The sequence below is a fragment of the Prinia subflava genome, chromosome Z (genome assembly GCF_021018805.1).
Source record: "Prinia subflava isolate CZ2003 ecotype Zambia chromosome Z, Cam_Psub_1.2, whole genome shotgun sequence".
Taxonomy (NCBI): domain Eukaryota; kingdom Metazoa; phylum Chordata; class Aves; order Passeriformes; family Cisticolidae; genus Prinia; species Prinia subflava.
Window position 1 is genome coordinate 35,796,989 of NC_086283.1, and position 20,083 is coordinate 35,817,071.

At 37.9% G+C, this 20,083-nt stretch overlaps 1 protein-coding gene across 2 annotated transcripts in view; it reads left to right on the plus strand.

The window, feature by feature from the left end:
* The window catches only part of MCTP1 (multiple C2 and transmembrane domain containing 1), a 231,010-nt gene that overhangs the window by 74,648 nt on the left and 136,279 nt on the right, over positions 1 to 20,083 (plus strand). For both annotated transcript variants that reach the window (XM_063422940.1, XM_063422941.1), the window contains 2 exons: positions 9,411 to 9,581; positions 11,033 to 11,163. In XM_063422940.1, coding sequence (XP_063279010.1) covers positions 9,411 to 9,581; positions 11,033 to 11,163 — 302 coding nt within the window. The remainder of the gene's footprint in view (positions 1 to 9,410; positions 9,582 to 11,032; positions 11,164 to 20,083) is intronic.

Genomic DNA, 20,083 nt, shown 5'->3' on the forward strand with positions numbered 1-20,083 from the left:
AGAATTAATGCCAAAGAGTATCTTTTGTTTTCCTGTTACTTACTTCTCTTACTGATTCAAGTTTTTGTGTGCAAAGTTTTCACAGTGAAGCTTCTTGAAGACAAATTTCCCTTGTCACTGATTGTGCACAGGTGATAGTCATAGCCAGGCTTTACCAGAGCACAGTAGAATCCACTTTATAGAGCTCTTTAGAGCTCTTCAAGCTTTTTGCCTCTTAGAAGTTATGGAAGTGATGAAAAAGGAGTAGTGTATGCTGTTTTTCACAAAAGACTGTAGTGACTGTAGTGGAATACAACCAATATGCAACCTTTTTTCTTCTCTCTGTATTGTTAAAAAGAGTTTATTTACTGCCTAAAGCAATTTAATTGAAATTTTTCAAACTTGAGCTAGAGAGGTCAACCAAAGTTACCATGTAAAGGTGTTAACATGAGAAAAAAATAGTTGTTTGGGGTGATTCACTTCTTTTGTTATTTACTCTCCTAGCATATTGATGCACAACTTAAAATAGGAATTTATTAATAAACAGTGTTGTATATGGTGCTCATTTGAGAAATATTTGCACTTTTTTGGACCTATTTGTATTTTTAACCTTAGAACACACAAAAAAAGTGTTCCTAATTCTTGGGTTATGGATGGGTTTTTCACACAGGTTTTTCTGCTTCTAGGGATCAGGACAATACTCAGTCTGTTTCTTTTGTGAAATTCATGAAGCTAATATACTTTGTGACGTGATGATGTGTAGGTTTTTTGATTCTTATATGGTTCATGTAACTTCCTGAAATACCTAAGGTCTTCAAACTGAAGAGATAAGGAAGAGTTGTGAAAATGTTGAGGAGTAGAACTGGTTTGCATCATGAAAGTGATGTGTTAACTCCTAATGTACTGACTATATTGGGTAACAGTTCGTTCCCGTTGCAAACTGATAAAACTGTGAGCTTCAATAATACTGAATGAACAGCGCAGTGTGAGAGCTGGGAATTCTTTAAAGATCTTCAAGTGAGTTATTTATCCCTGTTCTGCTTTGCTACATTCATTGGATGACATTTCATTCAGTAGCTGACATTTCTGCAACCTGGCATATCAGAGTATTTGGCAAAAAGTGAATGTATGGTTTAAACATTGCACTTTTTCTATGGTTATCTTAGCTGAAGTAATGTTTTGACCTAGAGGTGTAATGCATGTAGAATGTCGTACATGCATTGCTGTGTTTATGATTTATGTACAGAAGTATGTCAGGTAAAACACAGGAGATAATTTGCCTTGTGGGTCTATTCCAACATGCCAAATCTTTGATATGCTCTCAGCAAAACAAATTTTAAAATCTTCTGTTTACAAAGAATTTGTTCAAAAGACTTGCTGTTCTCTGGGGTGCAGGGTAATCAATGTTAAATAAGACTCTTACTTCATTTGCAGATAAAAAAAGTTGTCTAAAAGTAGGTGCATAACCCTATTAAGTAATAGAGAAAGCACCATTTTTGAGATAATTTTTCTTCAGGAAGTGTTTGTCTTATATTTCTGAAAGCTGATAAAAAAACCCAGAATATTAGAATTTTTTTAAGATACCATTATAAAATTTCCTAAGTCTAATTTTGTATCCCTCTAGAGACTTTAAGTACCCCTGTAATAAATTAATTCGTTTTGACACGTTATGGCACTGTTCTTCACTTTTAAAAGTTTGTCCTTGAAACCTACCTTTCTGTAACACAGATAGCTTGAAATTAAGGTGTAGCAATGCAGATCACTACGGCATTGCTTGTGTTCATGAACTGCATGTCTACCTCGTGTTTTCCCATGTGACTATAACTATTTAAACAAAGCTATTTCAGTGAAGGCAATACCTTTTATGTCAGAAGCATCATTTTCACTGAAATTTGTTTTATTCTGAATAAGTGTCTACTTTTTCCATTTTCACGTCTGTGGAAGAATTGCTATTAAATTGAGTTTGAACATGATCAGACCCCATGTTAAATTTATTTTATTAATGACTCATTAAGGAAACACCAGAAAAACTTTTAAAATGCTTTAATTTAGGGACAAATTGATTAAACAAGTGGTTTAGCAGTTTTAGCCAACATCTTAACAGAAAAATACATGTAAGATTTATCTGCTATGCCCTCTCAAGTAACATTGCAACAAAATCTGGAGGAAAAGATAATATGTCACCTTTTCTTCTCTTACATCCTCTCTTCTGTTTCATATCATCAATGGTAGTTTATAACTGAGGCCACTAGAAAGTACTAAAATAAAATTATATTCTTTAATTTATACTATTTTATATGTGATGATTGTTTCAAAGCCACATTGATCAACTGGAACGAAATGTCCATTTTTCCCAGAAACTGAGATAAATCAGTACGTTTTGCAACAGGTTATGTATAAACTAAGATTAAAAATACATTGTTGTCCCAAAGTCATAGAATCACAGTGTGATTTGGGTTGGAAGGGGCCTCAAAGACCATCTAGTTCAACCCCCTTGGAGGGACACATCCCATTAAACCAGGTTGCTCAGAGCCCCATCCTTGAACACTTCCAGAGATGGGGCATCCACACCTTTTCTGCACAACCTTTTCCAGTGCCTCACCACCCTCACAGTCAAAAATTTCATCTTAATACTCAGTCTCAAGCTGCCTTCTGTCAGTTTGAAGCCATTCCTCCTTGTCCTGTCCCTCCATCCATTTGTCAAATGTGTCTCTTCAGCTCCCTTGCAGCCCCTTTGGGTACTGAAAAGGGCTCCAAGGTCTCTCCAGGTGCTTCTCCATGCTGAACAACCTCAGCTCTCACAGTCTGTCTTCAGAGGGCACCCACTCCAACCCTCTGAGCACCTTTATGCCTCCTCTGGACCCAGTCCAATAGGTCCATGTCCTTATATTGAGAATCTCAGAGCCTGGATGCAGTACTTCAGTTGGGCCACAACAGAGGAGAACAGTACAGGGTGGGAATCACCTCCTTGGACCTGCTGACCACACTTCCTTTGGTGCAGCCCAGGGGGTCAGCCCTGTCCTTTGCTGCAGCAACATATGAGAATATCATGTTGAGCTGCTTATCCACAACACCTCCCAAGACACTCTCCTGAGGGCTGCTCTCAGTCCATTCTCAGCCCAGCCTCTGAATTTGTGCTTGCCTTACCCCTGACCAGAGTGTAGAACATTACATTTTGTCTTGTGGACCTCCATGAGATTTGCACGGGCCTCCTCAGTCACAACTGAGAAGCTACTTCTGATTAGTTGCAACTGGGGATAAAAGAGTGTATTTACTCCCTAAAGCAAGTGAATTAAAGTGTTTTTTCTTTTCATTTAGGTAACTATATTTCCTTTAATGCAGCTTTAGAAACTTTTGCACATACTTTAAAACTGAAAAATAGAACTTATGAACATTTTAAATGAGACTGAATTGTTAAATGAGTGGCTTTCATCTCCAAACTGCTGACTGGTTTTAAAATTTCTTTTAGAAGGTTTTCCAAAAGTATGTGTGTTCCAGTTGCACAAACTAAAGTGCCAAAACCTATGGCCTTAAAAACTGATGGTTTTATGCCCAACTCAAAATACTTAGTTTATGTGGCTCCTGATTTGCATTTTCTTGATATCAAAAGCATTTTTTCTGTTTTAAAATTGAAACAAAATACTTTTCCACTGGATTGAGATGCCTATTGAGAAGATAATAAAATTGGAAATAGTAAATCATGGTATAAGTATTGCAAGGACAAGCATAAGGATAGAGTTCCTTCTTAATTGAAGGAATTTACGGTTCATTCAATCTTTCAACTAGAATCTCTGAGCCAAAACTCTCAGGAATTTCAGAATACATGGTAGAATTACTGCATTTTGAGTTCTTTGAAGAATCTTTTAAGACTGAGAAAAACACTTGTGTTTTGTATGCCATGACGTTCTTGATGTCAGTTTAGCAGCTGTAAATAGTGCTTGAAAGAAAGCTACTAAATAATGGAATAGAAGTAAAAAACCGGTCAGAATAGATAGGCCTGTTAGGAAGACATCTAATTATAAAAATTATGCAAATATTTGGTGAGGCTTATATTTGCATTTATCGCATGTGAGTGATAATAAGGGATCCAGCCAAGAACAAAAACAGCAGAGTAGCATTTTGTCCTGGAGGTTTCATGCCTACATTTCCAAAAGCATGGGGATTTTCCATCAAGTATTGGTTGCCACTGTCTTGTTGTGTATCAGGTCCATGTCAGTTTTAGGACTGTGGTGACGCTGGTTATCCCAGACAATAACAGGATCATTAGAAGCCCTGTTGACTTTTGCATATTTCAGCCACAAATTCTAAGGGGAATTACCAGGACAAAGAGCGGAAGCGGTTAGGACTATGCTGGCATAGCCTCTCTGCAAAGTGCTCCTGCACACTGCTGTCCAGCATAAATGTTTTCACCCTTGGCACAGAAAATTCAAGTCACAGTGAGTGCCACAGTCTGCATCATACTACACCTGAGCTGCATCCGGCAAGTACACTTAAGTAGAATGCCAAATTATTCAATTTAGAAAATCACAAAAATATGTGAGACGTTGGGAAAGTATGAGCTCTTACAAATAATAACAATGCTCTGCAGTAGCACTGTCAGATTGTTAGCGCAAACTCCATAAACCAGGTTTAAAGTGGCAGTTCAAACACTCAGGCTGTAGGGCAGTGTAAATTTCTCAACTGTAGGAATTTTTATTAGCTTCACCTAGAATTAAAATAGCCTAAAATCTAAAATTTAGTTGATAAAATTTAAGGAAAACATTCTTTCATATTGCAATAATTAACAGTAGCAGTCCATTTAGAAAACTTTCTTAGTTACAATGAACAAAAAATAAGAAGGAATCATCATGATCCCATTGAAGGCATTTCTGTAGCTCAGTGTCTGAAATGCTGATGAATTCTACAAAATCATATTTTGTGTCATTTCTAATATAGGAAAAGCATTGCAAATGTATGTGACTGCCCCTTGATTTATTAATTGTTTTGTACATAGAACTAGCAGTTCTAGCTACTGAAATTCTCAATCTTTATTTTACATTGTTTATCCAAGCTCTGCGAGCATCCTAGAAACTGGGGAAGAGGAATTCTGTTTATATGAATTTACAGCAGTAATTTGCAACATTGACTTTGATTCATTTTACTGTATTTTTACATTGTGTTCTGATAAATGATGGAGGGAAGTATTTTTCTTTTCTTTATTTTTTTAACCTAACTTTTTGATTGATTTTTTCCAAGCTGACCTGGTTTAGGGCAAATTTGGGAGGAAACTCCCAAAGGAGTCCTTCTAGAAAGAAAATTCCTGCAGAACCTCCCCCAACTGGTTCGGAAAAAGATTTCCCTGGAGAAAAAAAGGAAAAAAACCCTGTTTATTTAACAAGCAAAGTATTCACAAGCCTTAAAAAAAGAATAATAATAAACAACAGAGCCTCTTGCTGCTGTGAAGAGGTGTCAAATTCAGGAAGTCCTTGTCATGGGGTGTGGCTCAGCTCGCTCAGTCTCTCATCAGTCCCTCTGGCACTCAATGACATCCCAGGGCCCGGGGGGACACAGCTGTGAGCTCCCAGGGTTTTCTGGGTCTTCAGTTCAGAGCAGGCTGATCAGTCCCAAGAAAAAGAAAAGCCACATTTCAGGGAACTTCTCTGCCTCAGCTAGCTAAAACTAACTAAAAGCAAAGGAGAGCTCTCTCCCGCTGTCCATGCAGTCAGGACAGTCCATGAGAGGGAATGCAGAGGAGTGAGTGCAGGTCCTGAAAACAAACTGCATGCCTTTTTTTCTCCCCTCTTTGCTCTCAGAACCAGTCTTAAAGGTGCAGAACTTAATATCCAGCATAAATAGAACAGATGATTGGGGATACAAGCATCATAAAGTCATCCCAGGACATAAGCTTTGAAACCAAAGTTATTTTTTGGATAGAATGCCTCTGCAAGACATATAAATGCATTATTGATTTGCTTTTTAAAACAATTAATACGTTTGTGGTAGACTGTTCTGTCTATTGTGTTCCAGGCCTCAGAGGAGCAATGTGGCCTATGGATATGTGTAATAAGGAGGAGATGTAATAAAAGCAGAGTCTGTTTGCACAAGCACATGCCAGTGAGAGAGGCAGTACTTTGCAGGGCATGAGGGCTCATCAGTGAAGAAATGAGATTAGGCTGGGAGAGGACAATGTGTGGGGTTTCTCCAAATGAATATGGACTAAAGTTTCAGAGGATGCTTAGTTACCCAATGATAAACAAAATACGAGGGCATTTTCAAAAATACCAACAAAATGTATCTCTTCTTTACACAAAAATGACAATAGCTCATCAACAATGTGGTATTGATTAACCTGGGATTAGTATCCAGATTCTGACTAAGCCTAGTTGGTTTCCCATCCTTTAAAGTTATACAGAAATACGTGAATGCATGCAGAATTTTAAGTCATGTTTATTAGATCATCTTTCAGCTCTGACATTTGGCTAGCTGTATTAATCACATCTAGCAGAGGGTGCAGTTCTGCCAGGTGATTCCTGCCTGTTGATGCCCCCAGCCCACCCACTACATCACATTTACACAGAATAGGTGAAACGCAAATAAAAGCTGTATTTTTCACGTAAGAAAATGCTGGGTTTGCATGCTGTTTATTATGCATTAAAAGCGTGTGGATATGAAAATTATCTGTAATTTCTGAGTATAAGTGTGGTTTTGACTGGAAGAAAGGTGTTGGATTCCCTTCAGTCTTGCTTAGAAACAAGAAAAGTAGCAGCTGGAAATTACTCATACTGGAGAAGGCCACATAGCCTATGCCTTTCATGTCCAGGACATCTCAATAGCTTTAGCTCCAGTGAGCTCTACTCTGACTCTTTCAGTACCTCTCCCTTTTGCTGTTCTGTGTATCTGTGTGTTACCAATAAAGACAGAAACAAGCACTGCTGTGGTCCACATTCCCTACTTAAGGAAGAAACAGCCACAACCAATCAATACCTCTTTTTAGCACCTGGCTGCTTTTTTTCCAGCATGGCGAGACATAGTCTCTGGAGCTTCACCGTCAGTCAAAATGCCGCTGGGCTCTGCATAAACCTTTGATTGTTATTGACTGAGAGATGTGGCTCTGGCCTGGGAGGGCTTCCTCCAGCAGCACATGAATCCTTGTCCTCCAATCTTCTGCTTGACTCATGTTAACTCCTGTCTGACCTGTCTGTCGTTTTAGACCCAGCTCTTGGTCATCTAGATCTTGCCTTGCTACCTTGTATGGAAATGACCCCCACTGACAAAACTCCTGACTGGTCAGAAAAAGTCACCCTGCTTGGTGATGGGACAGATGCTCTAGTGCAGCAAATTACTGTAAGAGCTGCTGAAAATATGGAATTTAAATCAACTGTCCTCTCTAAATTTCTCACTGTCACACTTATAAGAGATATAAAAAGCTATGTAGCGTGCTTAAGATTTATTTCAAAAGAATTGTAAATGCAAACTCACAGTAGAATCCTAGAAATTGTATGGATTCCCATTCAGCTCTTTAAATACCCACAAGAACTGTATATTCTTTGCCGAATAAGTCTCAACCACTCTTTATTTCCAGCTATAAAATAGCTTCCTAAACATGTATCTATCATCATCTGATGTTCAGGACAGAGTCAGTGTTGATTATTTATTATCCAGTCTTTTTTTTTTTTTTAATCTAAGCCATCTAAGAAACTGGAACAAGAAAAAAAATTACCACTTCTTCACAAATCAAGTCTTTGGCAATGTTGACAGTATGCCCTTAATGGGAGGTGTATTTGTGTTGAGAAAAAGCTCGAAGTTTATATAATGCTGCCAAGTTGGAAATGAAATCTCTTCTGGCAACTGATTTCCCCAATTCTGCCCCAGTTTTTGTAGAGTGTCTGCTTTCCGTCTGCTTTTCTCCCACTGCTGCTTCCTGTCGCAGGTTAAGTTCAAGATTATTCCACACACAGCTCCTTGTTTGCCTTTGTAGAAACAGCAAGTTTGGGAGAAGTTTCTCAGCAGTCAAATCCTTCAGTTCTGGAAGAGAAACTTTTAATAAATATAGTGAAATATTTTGGGAATAACCATACTACTTGAAATGAATAACCATTAGAAAACACAAATGCGTGCCAAAGAAACACCTGAAATACAGCAAAAAGTATGTTAATCAGATTGGTCCAGGCCCAGCTCTCATGTCTCTTCTCCCTGGAGGCTGGGTGAGTGTGATTATAATCCAGTCTAATCTCTATCACTGTCTCTGGGTAATAAAGTAAAACTCTGTCCTGGGCAACTGCATAGCTGTAGCCATTCAGCTGAGTTTACCATCTAAACGACTCAAACCAAACCTGCACTGAAACCCTCTTACAGGGATAGTGGAGGTCTGTGAGGGTTGAAGTCAGGCCTGCAAGTCCTGCATGTGTGGAGGGTTGCTGAGCCCACAAAGCTTTTGTTGCTCAAACTGCATTGCATGATAAAGTTATAGTTACAGCAGAGTATACTGAGTATGTAGAGTTGCTTTTTTGATTCCTAGAGAAAATAATTTGCAAGTTTAAATTTTGTTTAGCTATCTGGTTCTGATTATAGATAAATTAGCCTTGAATGAATAAAGTTTCAGAATAGAAGGGAGGGCCTTCTCAGATTGCACCAACATTGCTTCTCAGATGCACCCAAGACACATTTGCCTTCCTCAGTAGTGTAAAAGTGATTCCCCAGTTCTGGTACCTTGTACCCATTGTAGCTCAGCGCAAACTGGAAGTGAACTCAGGTTATTCAAATTTATAACCTCCTGCTCTCAAACTCCCAGTGGATTTCATTGACAAAAGCTGTAGTTGCCTGTTTTGTGTGTGTGAATCTTATTTTAACCCCCAAAATCAGTGAGTGAGGGTTCACAAGTCCACAGTCTGTACACAGTTCTGAACAGAGGTTCTGTTGTTTTCAAACTCTTGGACTTATGTGCTGGTACTTAATTCATGTTTCTGAGAATACCACATCACTTCAGAGGCAGAGATAGAGGAGTTTAATGGATTATTTTTCCTTGATCCATGTGGGTTTATGTTATTCTGGGGAAAGTTTATATTCTCACTGGGGTTTTATGTTTATAAACATAGAGTTTGTTCAAGTTCATTCAATCATATGCTACTAATAGAAGAAATTTCTAACATTTATTCTATCAGCAGAGGAAGAAGTGAAACGGAAAAAACACCCTTAAAAAAATGAACATTTCCTTGTGCAGCATTTGTTCTGCTTGCTTCTAAAAAGCAGCATATGACATTACCTGTGTAATTGTCACTATTCTATTACTCTCCAAGTAATTCTTTGCAATATAGCTTACATGTGTACTGTAAAATAGCTTGAAAATGGCTTAAGGTGGTTGTTTTAGATTCATAGTTACATGAAACAGAACATTAAAAAACGGGGGATTTTGGAATTGTGTTAACTAAATCTATGCTTTTGTTTCCCTAAAGTTTCAGACCCAAAGCTTACGTCTGTCAGACCTGCACAGAAAATCTCAGTTATGGAGAGGGATAGTTAGTGTTACCTTAATAGAAGGTCGTGAACTTAAGGCAATGGATGCAAATGGGCTCAGTGATCCTTACGTGAAGTTTCGTTTGGGGCATCAGAAGTACAAGAGCAAGGTAATTTTAGCTGTGACCGAATTTTTTTTTTTAATGCTTTTTTCCTGTTTGCTGGTTTTTTTTAGCTTGTATGACTTTAGATAGTAATGGAGATTTATTGTTGCAGGGACACACACCTAATGTTCCATACAGACTGTGTTGGCTTTTATTTACTGTTAGGGGTCATTCATGGCAGGGAAGAGATACAGAGTGATTCTGACAAGGTGTTCCTGGCTTGATGCTGGTGCCTATTGGACCTTTTGCTTTGTCTTATCCTCAAACCATGCCATGCTCACTTTCCTCTTCATGCCCTTACTTACAAGTTTCACTAAGATTTTCTTCATATATGAGCTTCACAGGTAGAGAGGATTGATCTGGGAGATGATTATTGGGAAGACTTGCTTTGCTTTCTTGCTATTTTTTTCCCTCTTGGTACCCTACCATTTTGAAAATAGCAGTTTAGGGAAGATTCTGGGACTTTTCTGTCTCGATGGCCATGACAGTCACTGTGGTTTTCATGGCCAGATGGAGGGTAAATTGAGGAAAAGGGCAGGAACATTTACTTGTCATATTTGTAGACCTCTGAACTTGCATTAGGGCCTCTTAATCTGAAATGAGAAGAAATCAAATTTCATGCTTTTGTGAATGAAAAATTTTTATAACCCTTTCTGAATTTTCTTTTTATTTTTCAACCCAGTAGAACTGGTGATTGTAGGGAGTAGTGTTTGCTAAGTTGGGAAGATATTAGGTGTCTTCTGTTCTTGCCTGGGACAATGAATACCTCTTTTGCATTACAGTAGAAAATTCTGCAAGCTTTCTGTTCCTCAGAGTGTGATAAGAAATATATGCACTGAAATCTATTGAAGTAAGACGTAACTGGACTGAAAATGATTAAAAAAGCTGCTTTCGTCATAATTTCAAAGGAAAGGAAGTAAAACACAGTTTTGGAAGTGAACTAATTTTATTCCATAGGAAGTAAACCATAGCATCATGTTTCTCCCACTACTATTGCAGCTAGGAAAAAAAGGACATGATACAATTGTTTGTTTAAGTACTTACAGTCACCATCTATGTGTTATTGCAGGTGCTTTGTTTACCTTTGGGCTCAGAAACATAACTTTACAGCTAACTGTACTTCACAGAGGACATAATTTTTCTACAGAGAAATGGCTTCATTCTCAGGATGAATCATTTCTTCAGGAGGCTTTTGAAGGAGACAGGTTGTAGGATTTTGGAGGTTGCTGTTAGAGAGGCTTGAGAGAACTGGCTAGTAGTCTTTCCTAATTACCGTTTTTTAATTCTCACTGCTTGAGGTATTGATACTGCAGACAGAAAAAGCTTCCTGAACAGACTCAAATTTACAAATCTCAATCAAATCAAATTTACAAATTTACAAACAGATCAAATTTACAATTTAGGAAAGTGTATGCCTACGCAACATAATACAGCTTTCTTTTTTTTCCTTCTTTTAGATTGTTCCAAAAACTTTGAATCCTCAGTGGAGGGAGCAGTTTGACTTTCATATCTATGAAGAACGAGGTGGAATCATTGATATCACCGTGTGGGACAAAGATGTTGGCAAAAAGGATGATTTCATTGGCAGGTTTGTGCAATTCTAGCCTTCTTGGTCCATGGGGAGGAGAGAAGTCCGTGAGAGAAGATGATTAAAATGAGCCTTGCCTTTGAAACTGTTTCTTATGACCATTTGTTCTCAGTTTCTTGTTTGGGTTTTTTTTTTAAGTTCGGGGAGGATTTTCTGCAATGTTCCAGTACAGTTTGCTGTTTGGTGCAATTCTTTGTTGATGATGTAATATAATTTTTATTGACCAGTAGATGGCAGCTTTTACCAATTCATTGACTGAGGTTTTCAAAACAAAAATCCCCTATTTAGAGAAATCACCAAGGTGCAGGAGGTTCTATACAGCAATATCCAGCTTGGAGGAGAAACAGCTCTTGATGTGTATGATCAAATTTATGTGCCAATCTTTTTGGTAAATGAAAATAGAGTTGATGGACTACACTTATATTTTGAGACAAAGAAGCGTTCACCTAATTCGTGTTCAGGAAAAGTGAATCTCTCTGGGAGTTCAAGAAATAGCTTATGTTTGTACGTCTATGCTCCATTTTACAGAATAGGAGATGACATTAACTGTTAGCTAATAGGAGAAAAAAATCTTGTGCTTATAGCTACTACATAGTAGGTGCTGTTTGGAAAGATCAGATATTTCTTTACTTCATATTTTTGTTGATATCCGTGTACCCATAATAATATTGTTAATAATGAATAATTATTAATCCTATATATTTTGATTGTTTTTATTGGAGGTTCTTTCACTATCACTTTGACATGTTATTGTATGATAACTATCAATATTTTTCTGAAGTAATGTACTAATTTAGTCCTATGTCAACATGGTATATACCTAGGGAAAATATTCCAGTTTTCTTTTTCATTTTAACCTTCTGGTGAGAAAATCTGGTGAGATTCAAAGTTTTCATGAGTGATTTTTCATTTTACTGTCTTCCAAGCACCACTTGCTGGAATTGTATTGCTCTTGATTTTTTTGACCCCTCTGTCTGTGTACATATAATCCCTCTTCCATTTGTCCTTGCAGACACTCTCTCCTTTCACCTTCTGTTGGTCCCTTATCTCTGGTAATGCAACCTGCAAAAAAATTCTTCTCCAAGGAGATTTCCATGAAAAACTGTCATTTGTCGACCTCAATCTGAATACAAAAATAGGTCTTAATATTCCCCCTCCCTGATATTCTTTTCCAGTCACTGCAGATAAAAATCATGAACATCTGACAGCTCCACTTAATGCTGACCTCTCTTCCCCAGTTTCTCCTTTCAAGGCTGTCCCTAAAAGCTGGAAATATTTTGGTGCACACACTACAGACTTGGTCTGTGCATGTGTTGTGATAAGTGTGTATTAGTTTTTAAAAGCACAACTGAATCGTGCTCCATGACTAAGGCTCTAGGGCTTTCAAGATACACATAATAAGTTGAATATTTTGATTCAGGTTCCAGAAGAAGTGATAATAAGGCTGTGGGTGGGAAACAAAATGCTTCCTGGTAGCATTCTGTCATTGCTCGAGAATGGAGGGTAATCCATTTCATCTTGCTGTGATCTTCCTGCTTGCTTCAATAATGTGCAAGCAGCAGCTGTAATGTTATATAAGAATATTTCTATTCAATGCAAATGAAAACAACTGATTCTCGAAGATGGCCTGCCTGGCCAAAATCTACACAAATCTTCTAGGGAGAAGGCACACTAGATTGAAGAACTGACCAAATTGCGAAAAGATTTACGTGGAAGGTAGAAGGGAAAAATTCCAGGATCTTCCTGGAAAATAGCACAGAAAACCTGTGTTTTTTCTGTGCTAAGCTCAGTTACTTGCAAATTCTATTTCAAACCAGAATGCTGTAAATTCTCCCTGAATGATACCATGTCTCAGCTCCAGTTTTGTGAAATAAAAGTGGGAAGTCAAGAACATGGGCTTCTGTGGGCCTTGTGCATATTATTGTCCTTATTAGGATGGAGCATGGTAAGGGCAGGTGAAAGCTAGGAATGTGACATGGTAGCAATGATGTATGCTTGGATTGCAGGGCATCAGGCTTATTCGAGAAGGTTGAGGACATGGAAGTGAGATTCTGGTTTTGGGGTGGCAAAGATGGAAGTGGGAGGGGTGACTTATAAGCTCCCCTGTAAGAGGGAGGAAGATCTTCCTTGTGAGTGGGAGGAAGGTGTTAAGAGGGTGAGGGACAGCATGGCACCCTAGTTCAGAAAAGTGAAAGGAGATATCTGTCACAGAAGTAGCATACAGCTCTGTCTTCATCTTGATGCCCAGGCATGTTCAGTATGGCAGTCTCTGAAATGAAATGCTGACTGGTTGATTTCCATTCTTAACTTGAAGCATTTTGTGTTTATAAAATACATTTGATTTTCAATTATGTGCATTTTCCATGTTCCAGTTTAAAGGTTGTAGCACCTTGTGAACTTCCATCCCAGAATATTCTAAAATACTCCAAACCCTAGAACCAAATCAGTGTTTATTTCAGTAATTCAAAAGATGGGGAAAAGACCTCATGCAAAAGGTTTGAGGAAAATGCATTTCCAATCATGCACTGATTTGTATGAGAAAACACGATTCTTGACTAGAACCGAGCAGCATTTTACAGGAGATAAATTCTGCCATCCTTCTGAATACAGTTTTTTTTTGAAAAACAATCAACATTCCAGGGCCAAAAAATGAGGTCTGGGAGTTATTTCTATGGAAAGCACCAGGAGCTAAAGCCACAATGGGCCTCCTTCTTGCATTTAAAGAAATGTGTAGACCTGCATAAGTGGCGTTAGTTATTGCTTCATCTGATAAGTAAAAATATGTCTGTGTGTATATTTTTTCAGCGTGAATATATTTAATATTCACATGTTTTTGCTATGAGCAAATAATTTATGTTCTATATTGAGTCAATATGCTCCTGTGATTGAAAACGTATTGCAGTAAGTTTACGTAGGTAATACTGAGATCAAAATGAAGGTGATTTTAATCGTCATGTAATTATTTAGCTTTCTTATCATTTATGTTTTTGAAGGCAATTCTGACTGCCACCTTTACCATAATCAGTTAATAAATCCTCATGACTGTTACACCTTTATGCATAGCACTAATCCGAACAAATGGTCTGCTGACAGCTGCAATAAATTGCCAAGAATGAGTGCTGTCAGAGAACAAGTTGTTTCTGTGAACATAGAGAATAAGTAAATCCCATGTCATGCAATTTTATTCAGCTGAAGTTATTTGCAATCCAGTGCAGTGGGATTTATAACATTATTAATTGGTATGAAAAATGCACATTTATCTTTAAAAGGACATTAACTTTTGCTTTTGTTTTGTGCCAGGAAAATACTGGTGACTTCATCTGTATCTATTTCCATAAGTATTTATAGGTGCTATTGTGTTTTTTCCCATTTGATACAAATTAAGACAAAAAACCTTGTATGTACCAAATTCATTAAGGCTGTGTATTAATTTTATCTATAGGAAAGTGAAATTTCCCATAATATCTCTGAATATTGACACAAATATTCAGATTGATTTTGTGAGTATACATATAATGGATATTATGAAATACAAAAGTTAAAATACTGAAAGTTACTTATTTAAGTTTATAATACCTTGTGGAATTGCATTTTATGGAAATGGTTTGCTCATGTTCACCCCTGGAAAATGTATGATTTATCCCAAGTCTGTACCCTCCCTGCAGTATCCTGTATCTGTAACTCTATTGGCTGGAGAATGTTACCGCGCCCCTTTGAACCTCAGTGTTAAGGGTGCAAACGGACAAGGCTCGCCCTCTTTTGCCCTGGCGGTCTCTGGAGACTGTTCTCTCTCCTTCCCCCACTCCCCTTCCCTCTCTCTCCTTCCCTTCCCCCTCTCCCTCAGTGACCATGTTGCCTTCCCGGGGTAAGACTCTGAATAAACCCTCATCTCATCAGCACCGCACCGGCGTCTGGAGTCTCTTTGCCTGCCAGCACGGGAACTCCACGACCCCAGGACCTGGGAGGCTCCCGGGGAACCTTCCTCAGGGACCCCCCTTAAATTTAAATCACAACAATACCTAATCTGCTATGCCCCTTCTATTAAGGTGGTGTTGGTTTTATTTTGTTTGTTTGTCTGGTTTTGTTTTGTTTTTGTTTTTTGTTTTGTTTTGGTTTTTTTGGTAACACAATCATAGAGTGGTTTTCCGGTGTACATAATGATGAATAGTAAGCAACTATGATTTCTCATTAATCTGAAAACATGGGAATATGCTATTAAATTTCTAAATTAAAGCAAGATTTTATTTTAAAAATACAAAATTATAAAGAATTTATCATTTGGGTTTTTTCCCCCTCCATTGATATTTTTGTAATTTTGCTATGGGGGACTGAGCATTATCATGGTAAACTCAGTTGTATATGAGTATTCCAGCATGCATGAAAAGTTGGGTGAAGGGCATTAAATATGCTACTGCAAGTGTTTCTTCCCAGATCTTTTTCTAAAGGAGTTGTGGAGACTGTGATTTATATTAAAATATTGGCAATTTTCTGTTGCCCTAGAAAAAGGTTTTGAATAGTATTTGTGAAATCCATGTTAATGTTAAAATTAGTTTAATGTTAATTAAAATTAATGTTTAAAATGTTAAAATGCAAAGTCTTGAGGTTTTCTCAATTTTGCAAAACACTGTAAAACAAGATGGCTTCCTCTGGAAATGTAACCAGTACTTTATTATGCTTTAACCAGTACTTTATTTTTTGCAGTGCAGTTTGAAAACTTCTGCATGTGGAACTTTGAAAGGTGTATTATAATAAAAAACGTAAACATAATGGTCAATATGCTGTTGTAGTTGTGACTTGAACTGTGTGCACATATGAGTTACAGCAGTTCTGTGCAAACACAGAAGAGCACACAACCAGTAGTCTGTGTGTAAAATCATTTGTTGATTATACGTGACAACTAAAGTTAAATGAATTGCAGATACATTTCTTGATGTAAAATAAAGATTATGCCTGAAGCAATAAAATGTAAAAATGCTACTGTCAGGTCTGCCTTTGAAAAATCTTGTGATGTGCTGAGCCATCTCTGTTTCTGATTGTTGTCAGAAGGAGACAGATGTAATACTGCATCTCAAAATTTGGCCTTTAGGTATTCCATACCTTATTTATCCCTATCTCAGCACATCTTTACTCTACTAATGCAGAGGCACTTCAGTTCTGCTAGCAAGCCAAAAGAGTTTCAGTTTTTGCTCACAAATCTTCAGTAACTTTCTCTTACCAGATTCTTTATTATTTACAACTCTTGCTGGCAGTTGTTATTGTCGTGTTCTGACATGAAATTGATAGCATTTTCCAGTGTATGCTGAGAGATACAGAATGCTGCATGCAAGTTGGGCTGTTTACGAATCCTTCTACTGAACCCTATGTCTTCTCACATATGGGAGTCTCATTCTTGAAGAGTGGCAAAATAAAAGGATGGGAGGAGGAAATGTGGAATGGCCAGTTTAGACACGAGGTGCATGACAGTGTGTAGAAAATGGTGAAGAGTGCAAATAGGGTTTTGTGACAGTTTACGAAAGGCACAGATTGGAGCTATGTGAAAGCTCTTGCAAAATTTCTTGGGCCAGCTAGTGAGGAGAGAACTATATAGGGAGACATTATGTTTATCAAAGCAATAGACTGATTTAGCAGATGAAAGTGTTAATTTTGCTGCAGAGAAGTTGCACCAGTGACAGCATTAACAGTCTGTAGTATGTGGTTGTGTCATGGGGACAACCTAGGAAATATCACATCAGAAACCAATTGTAAGTAATTTCTGCCTGTGCAATATCAAAAGTAAATCTGTAATTTTATAGTGAAGAGCTATGCTTAGGAAAAAGTTAATCTGTCATTTCAAAATACATCAGCAGGTTATTGTAGCATGGACTGTATTTTCTTTAGCAAGCAATAAACTGTTGTTCTGTATTCAGGCATTGCTCGGTGACTGATGAAATTGTTTTTAATAAAGCTCTCATATGTTACCGTGGCTGACTTACCCCAAACTGCAGGGTTCTTTCCTGCCTTCCATGTGTTGCTACATGGCAACTGACAGCACTCTTTGCTCTTCAGGTCCTGCTGAGTTCTCCTCTGCCAGCTGCCCAGGGATCCTCTCCAGCTTCCCCAGCTAAGCACCACTCTTGTCCTAAGTCAATGTCCTACTTAGCTGAGATACTGTCTCCTATCCCTTTGGGAGCTTCCGTGGTTTTCAGTCTAACACCTCCAACAACCACTTACCACAAGCGTCATGTGGAGTCCATAATTTAATTTCTTTCTCATTATCTTTACAGTTAAAAGTGTCACGCTCCGATTCTTCCAAGAAATTCACGTTATTACAGTCAACACCCAGTGTTTCTGAGATGTGTCATTTTCTGCTAGTGCTTTGCAAAATTTCCCCTCTCCTTTTGTTTCTTGGTTTTACTGGAACATTTTACTCTGCTCATAAAGGATGTGGAGTCTCACAAATTGTAGCAGTTCATGCCTTGCTTCTGATGTGTGTCCAGCTCAGTTCTAATTGTGGAATCACACAGTTTCCTCTCCTTGGCATCCTTTGGAGCAGCATACACCTAGATCACAGTGGAGTTAAAAATCGGTGTTCCTGAACAAGTCATGATGGTAATTAAGTTGTCTGGTTTGTAGCCAAGTGGTGCTTTTCTGTCCCTATCACTTAGGATTGTGCCAGTTCCTCTTTTATGCTTTATTTTGTCATGTGAGAAAACGATCTCACTATCTGCTGTCTCTCACTTGCCTGGCCACCTGGCTTTTAAGAGGCCTTCTATGTCATGTCGCTACCTTTGTAATTCATTCATTAGCAAGAATATTTCACCAGGGTGCCAACACAGTCTTACATTCCAGGTTCTGTTAGAACTAAAGAGGGGAGGTGATTTTTACCTGTTAGACATGCTGATAATAAAATACTACATATAGTTCTGCCTTCCACACTTTAAAAAGGATGCAGGAGAATTTCACTGGATCAGAAAAGTTACAAAAAGTCATTTGAGGGCTGTAGGAGATATGTTCCTAGGAAATGTATAGGGAGCTGAAGGTGTTTAACATATCAAAAGGAAGATCAAGAAGAGATATGATTATCGTGTGTGAGTTCCTTCACTAGAAGAAAACATGAAACACTAAAGGGTTTTTCAACTGGTAAGGAAAGGCATAAAAAGAACCAAGGGCCAGATATATTCAAATTAAAAATAAATCTGAAATATATTTCTAAAATTTTGTGTGATTAACACACTGAACACAGTTTCAGACAAGTGGTAGATACCCCTCGAACCTTCAAATCTTCCTCCATGGGAGCTGTTCCCTGTTTTTGAGCAATTCATCTGTGATAACTTTGGCACATGAGCTTGATGCACTTTTGTGGTTTTTCTCCCTTCTGATCTCTCAAGTACTGAAAATTCAGCTACACATGGTGCCTGGTAGTGTTCACATGCAGAACTGGTAGGTGGGATACGTGCCCCTACATCTCTTTCTGAAAGGCCAGCCAGACAGGGAAATTGTTCCAGTGCTCCTGCCCATCACTTGAAGTGCTGAAAAAAGTGTGCACCGAAGGGGCCATACAGAATGGAAGATACAGAAAAACTCAAACTGCCCTAAAAACTAGTTACCTGCAATGTGATTTATAGTCATGTTTGGAAATTTGTCCGTGGAGTTAATGGCAACTCTTTGTAAATAATTCTTCAGGCTGATCTCATTACAGGTGGAAAAAGTCTTTGCCTTTACCAGCAGCATGTAAATAATAATTCCTTAAGAAACAGGATTGTACAAAGTTAGTATTTTCTCATGTTTTCAGTGTGAGAGCTGCTGGTCATATCCAGCTTATGGCCTTCTCAAAATGGCTGTAATTTTTCATGCTCCTCTATTTGAGAAAATAGAGTAAAATTTCTCATTCATTCTGCACCACTTTCTCATAATGTACAAGTTCACCTTCATCCTCAAAGCATCTTTTTCCTCCATGGAGACAGAGTAGGAAACAAATGTCTTTTTAGAGACTGTCTTAACTAATATAAAAGTCAGCATTGCTAAAACTTTAAAGCTTGGAATACTTTAATATTATTTCAGTAAACTATAAAGGGACATTGTCAGCTTGAGCGTTCCAAAGATATTTATATTTGGAAAATAGATATTTTCCAAACAGATGCCTTTTTTTGGAAGTATTTTGTTAGCTTCAGTCCTTCCAAGGGAATGTAGTACAAAAAGGGGTTGTGTGGTTTTCCTATTGGAATCTGTCAAGATTATTCTAGGATAGAGTTAGCGATTAGGTAACACCTTAATAAAACCAGACTTCCTTGACTTTTTTGATCCAATACAAAGATCTGGTGAGGATGAAGGAGAATGAACAAAAAATTGTTTGGGTTTTTTTAACTTTTTTTTTCAGGATAATTTCACGTGAGATCAAACCAAGTTGATTTTTTATCATGAAAAAATCAACTACTAATAGGAAAAACCTGCAATTTTTCTTACAGGGTCCATAGATGGGAAAGTCTTACCATTTTGCTGAAGTGCATGTGCTGTAAATGCACTCCCCTTGTGCTCCTTGAGCCTTGACACTTTCAAGTTAGGCACATGTAAGCTGCATTTCCTACCAGACCAGGCCAGAGCACCTGGCATGGGGTGAGATATATGCTTTCTCAAATTGGTGTGCATAAAGATGCTCTTAACCTGGACTTCTGTAAAGTGCAAAGGTGACAGTCCTTAATGTAATAACCCTATATTTTTATCAAATTTTCTGAGGGTCCTTGAGAGAATAATTTTACTTTAAAATGATTAAGGCTTTTACTGGAAAAAAATTTTCCAGATCACTTCCTATCTTTGTATGATTTTGGGATATAACAAGCTGATGATGGCCTGTTCATGAAGATTTATCAAGCAGGTGATAGATACATATTTCTATCAGGTAATCTGTTCTAGATGTGGTGCTATTAGGAATATTTACTGCTGT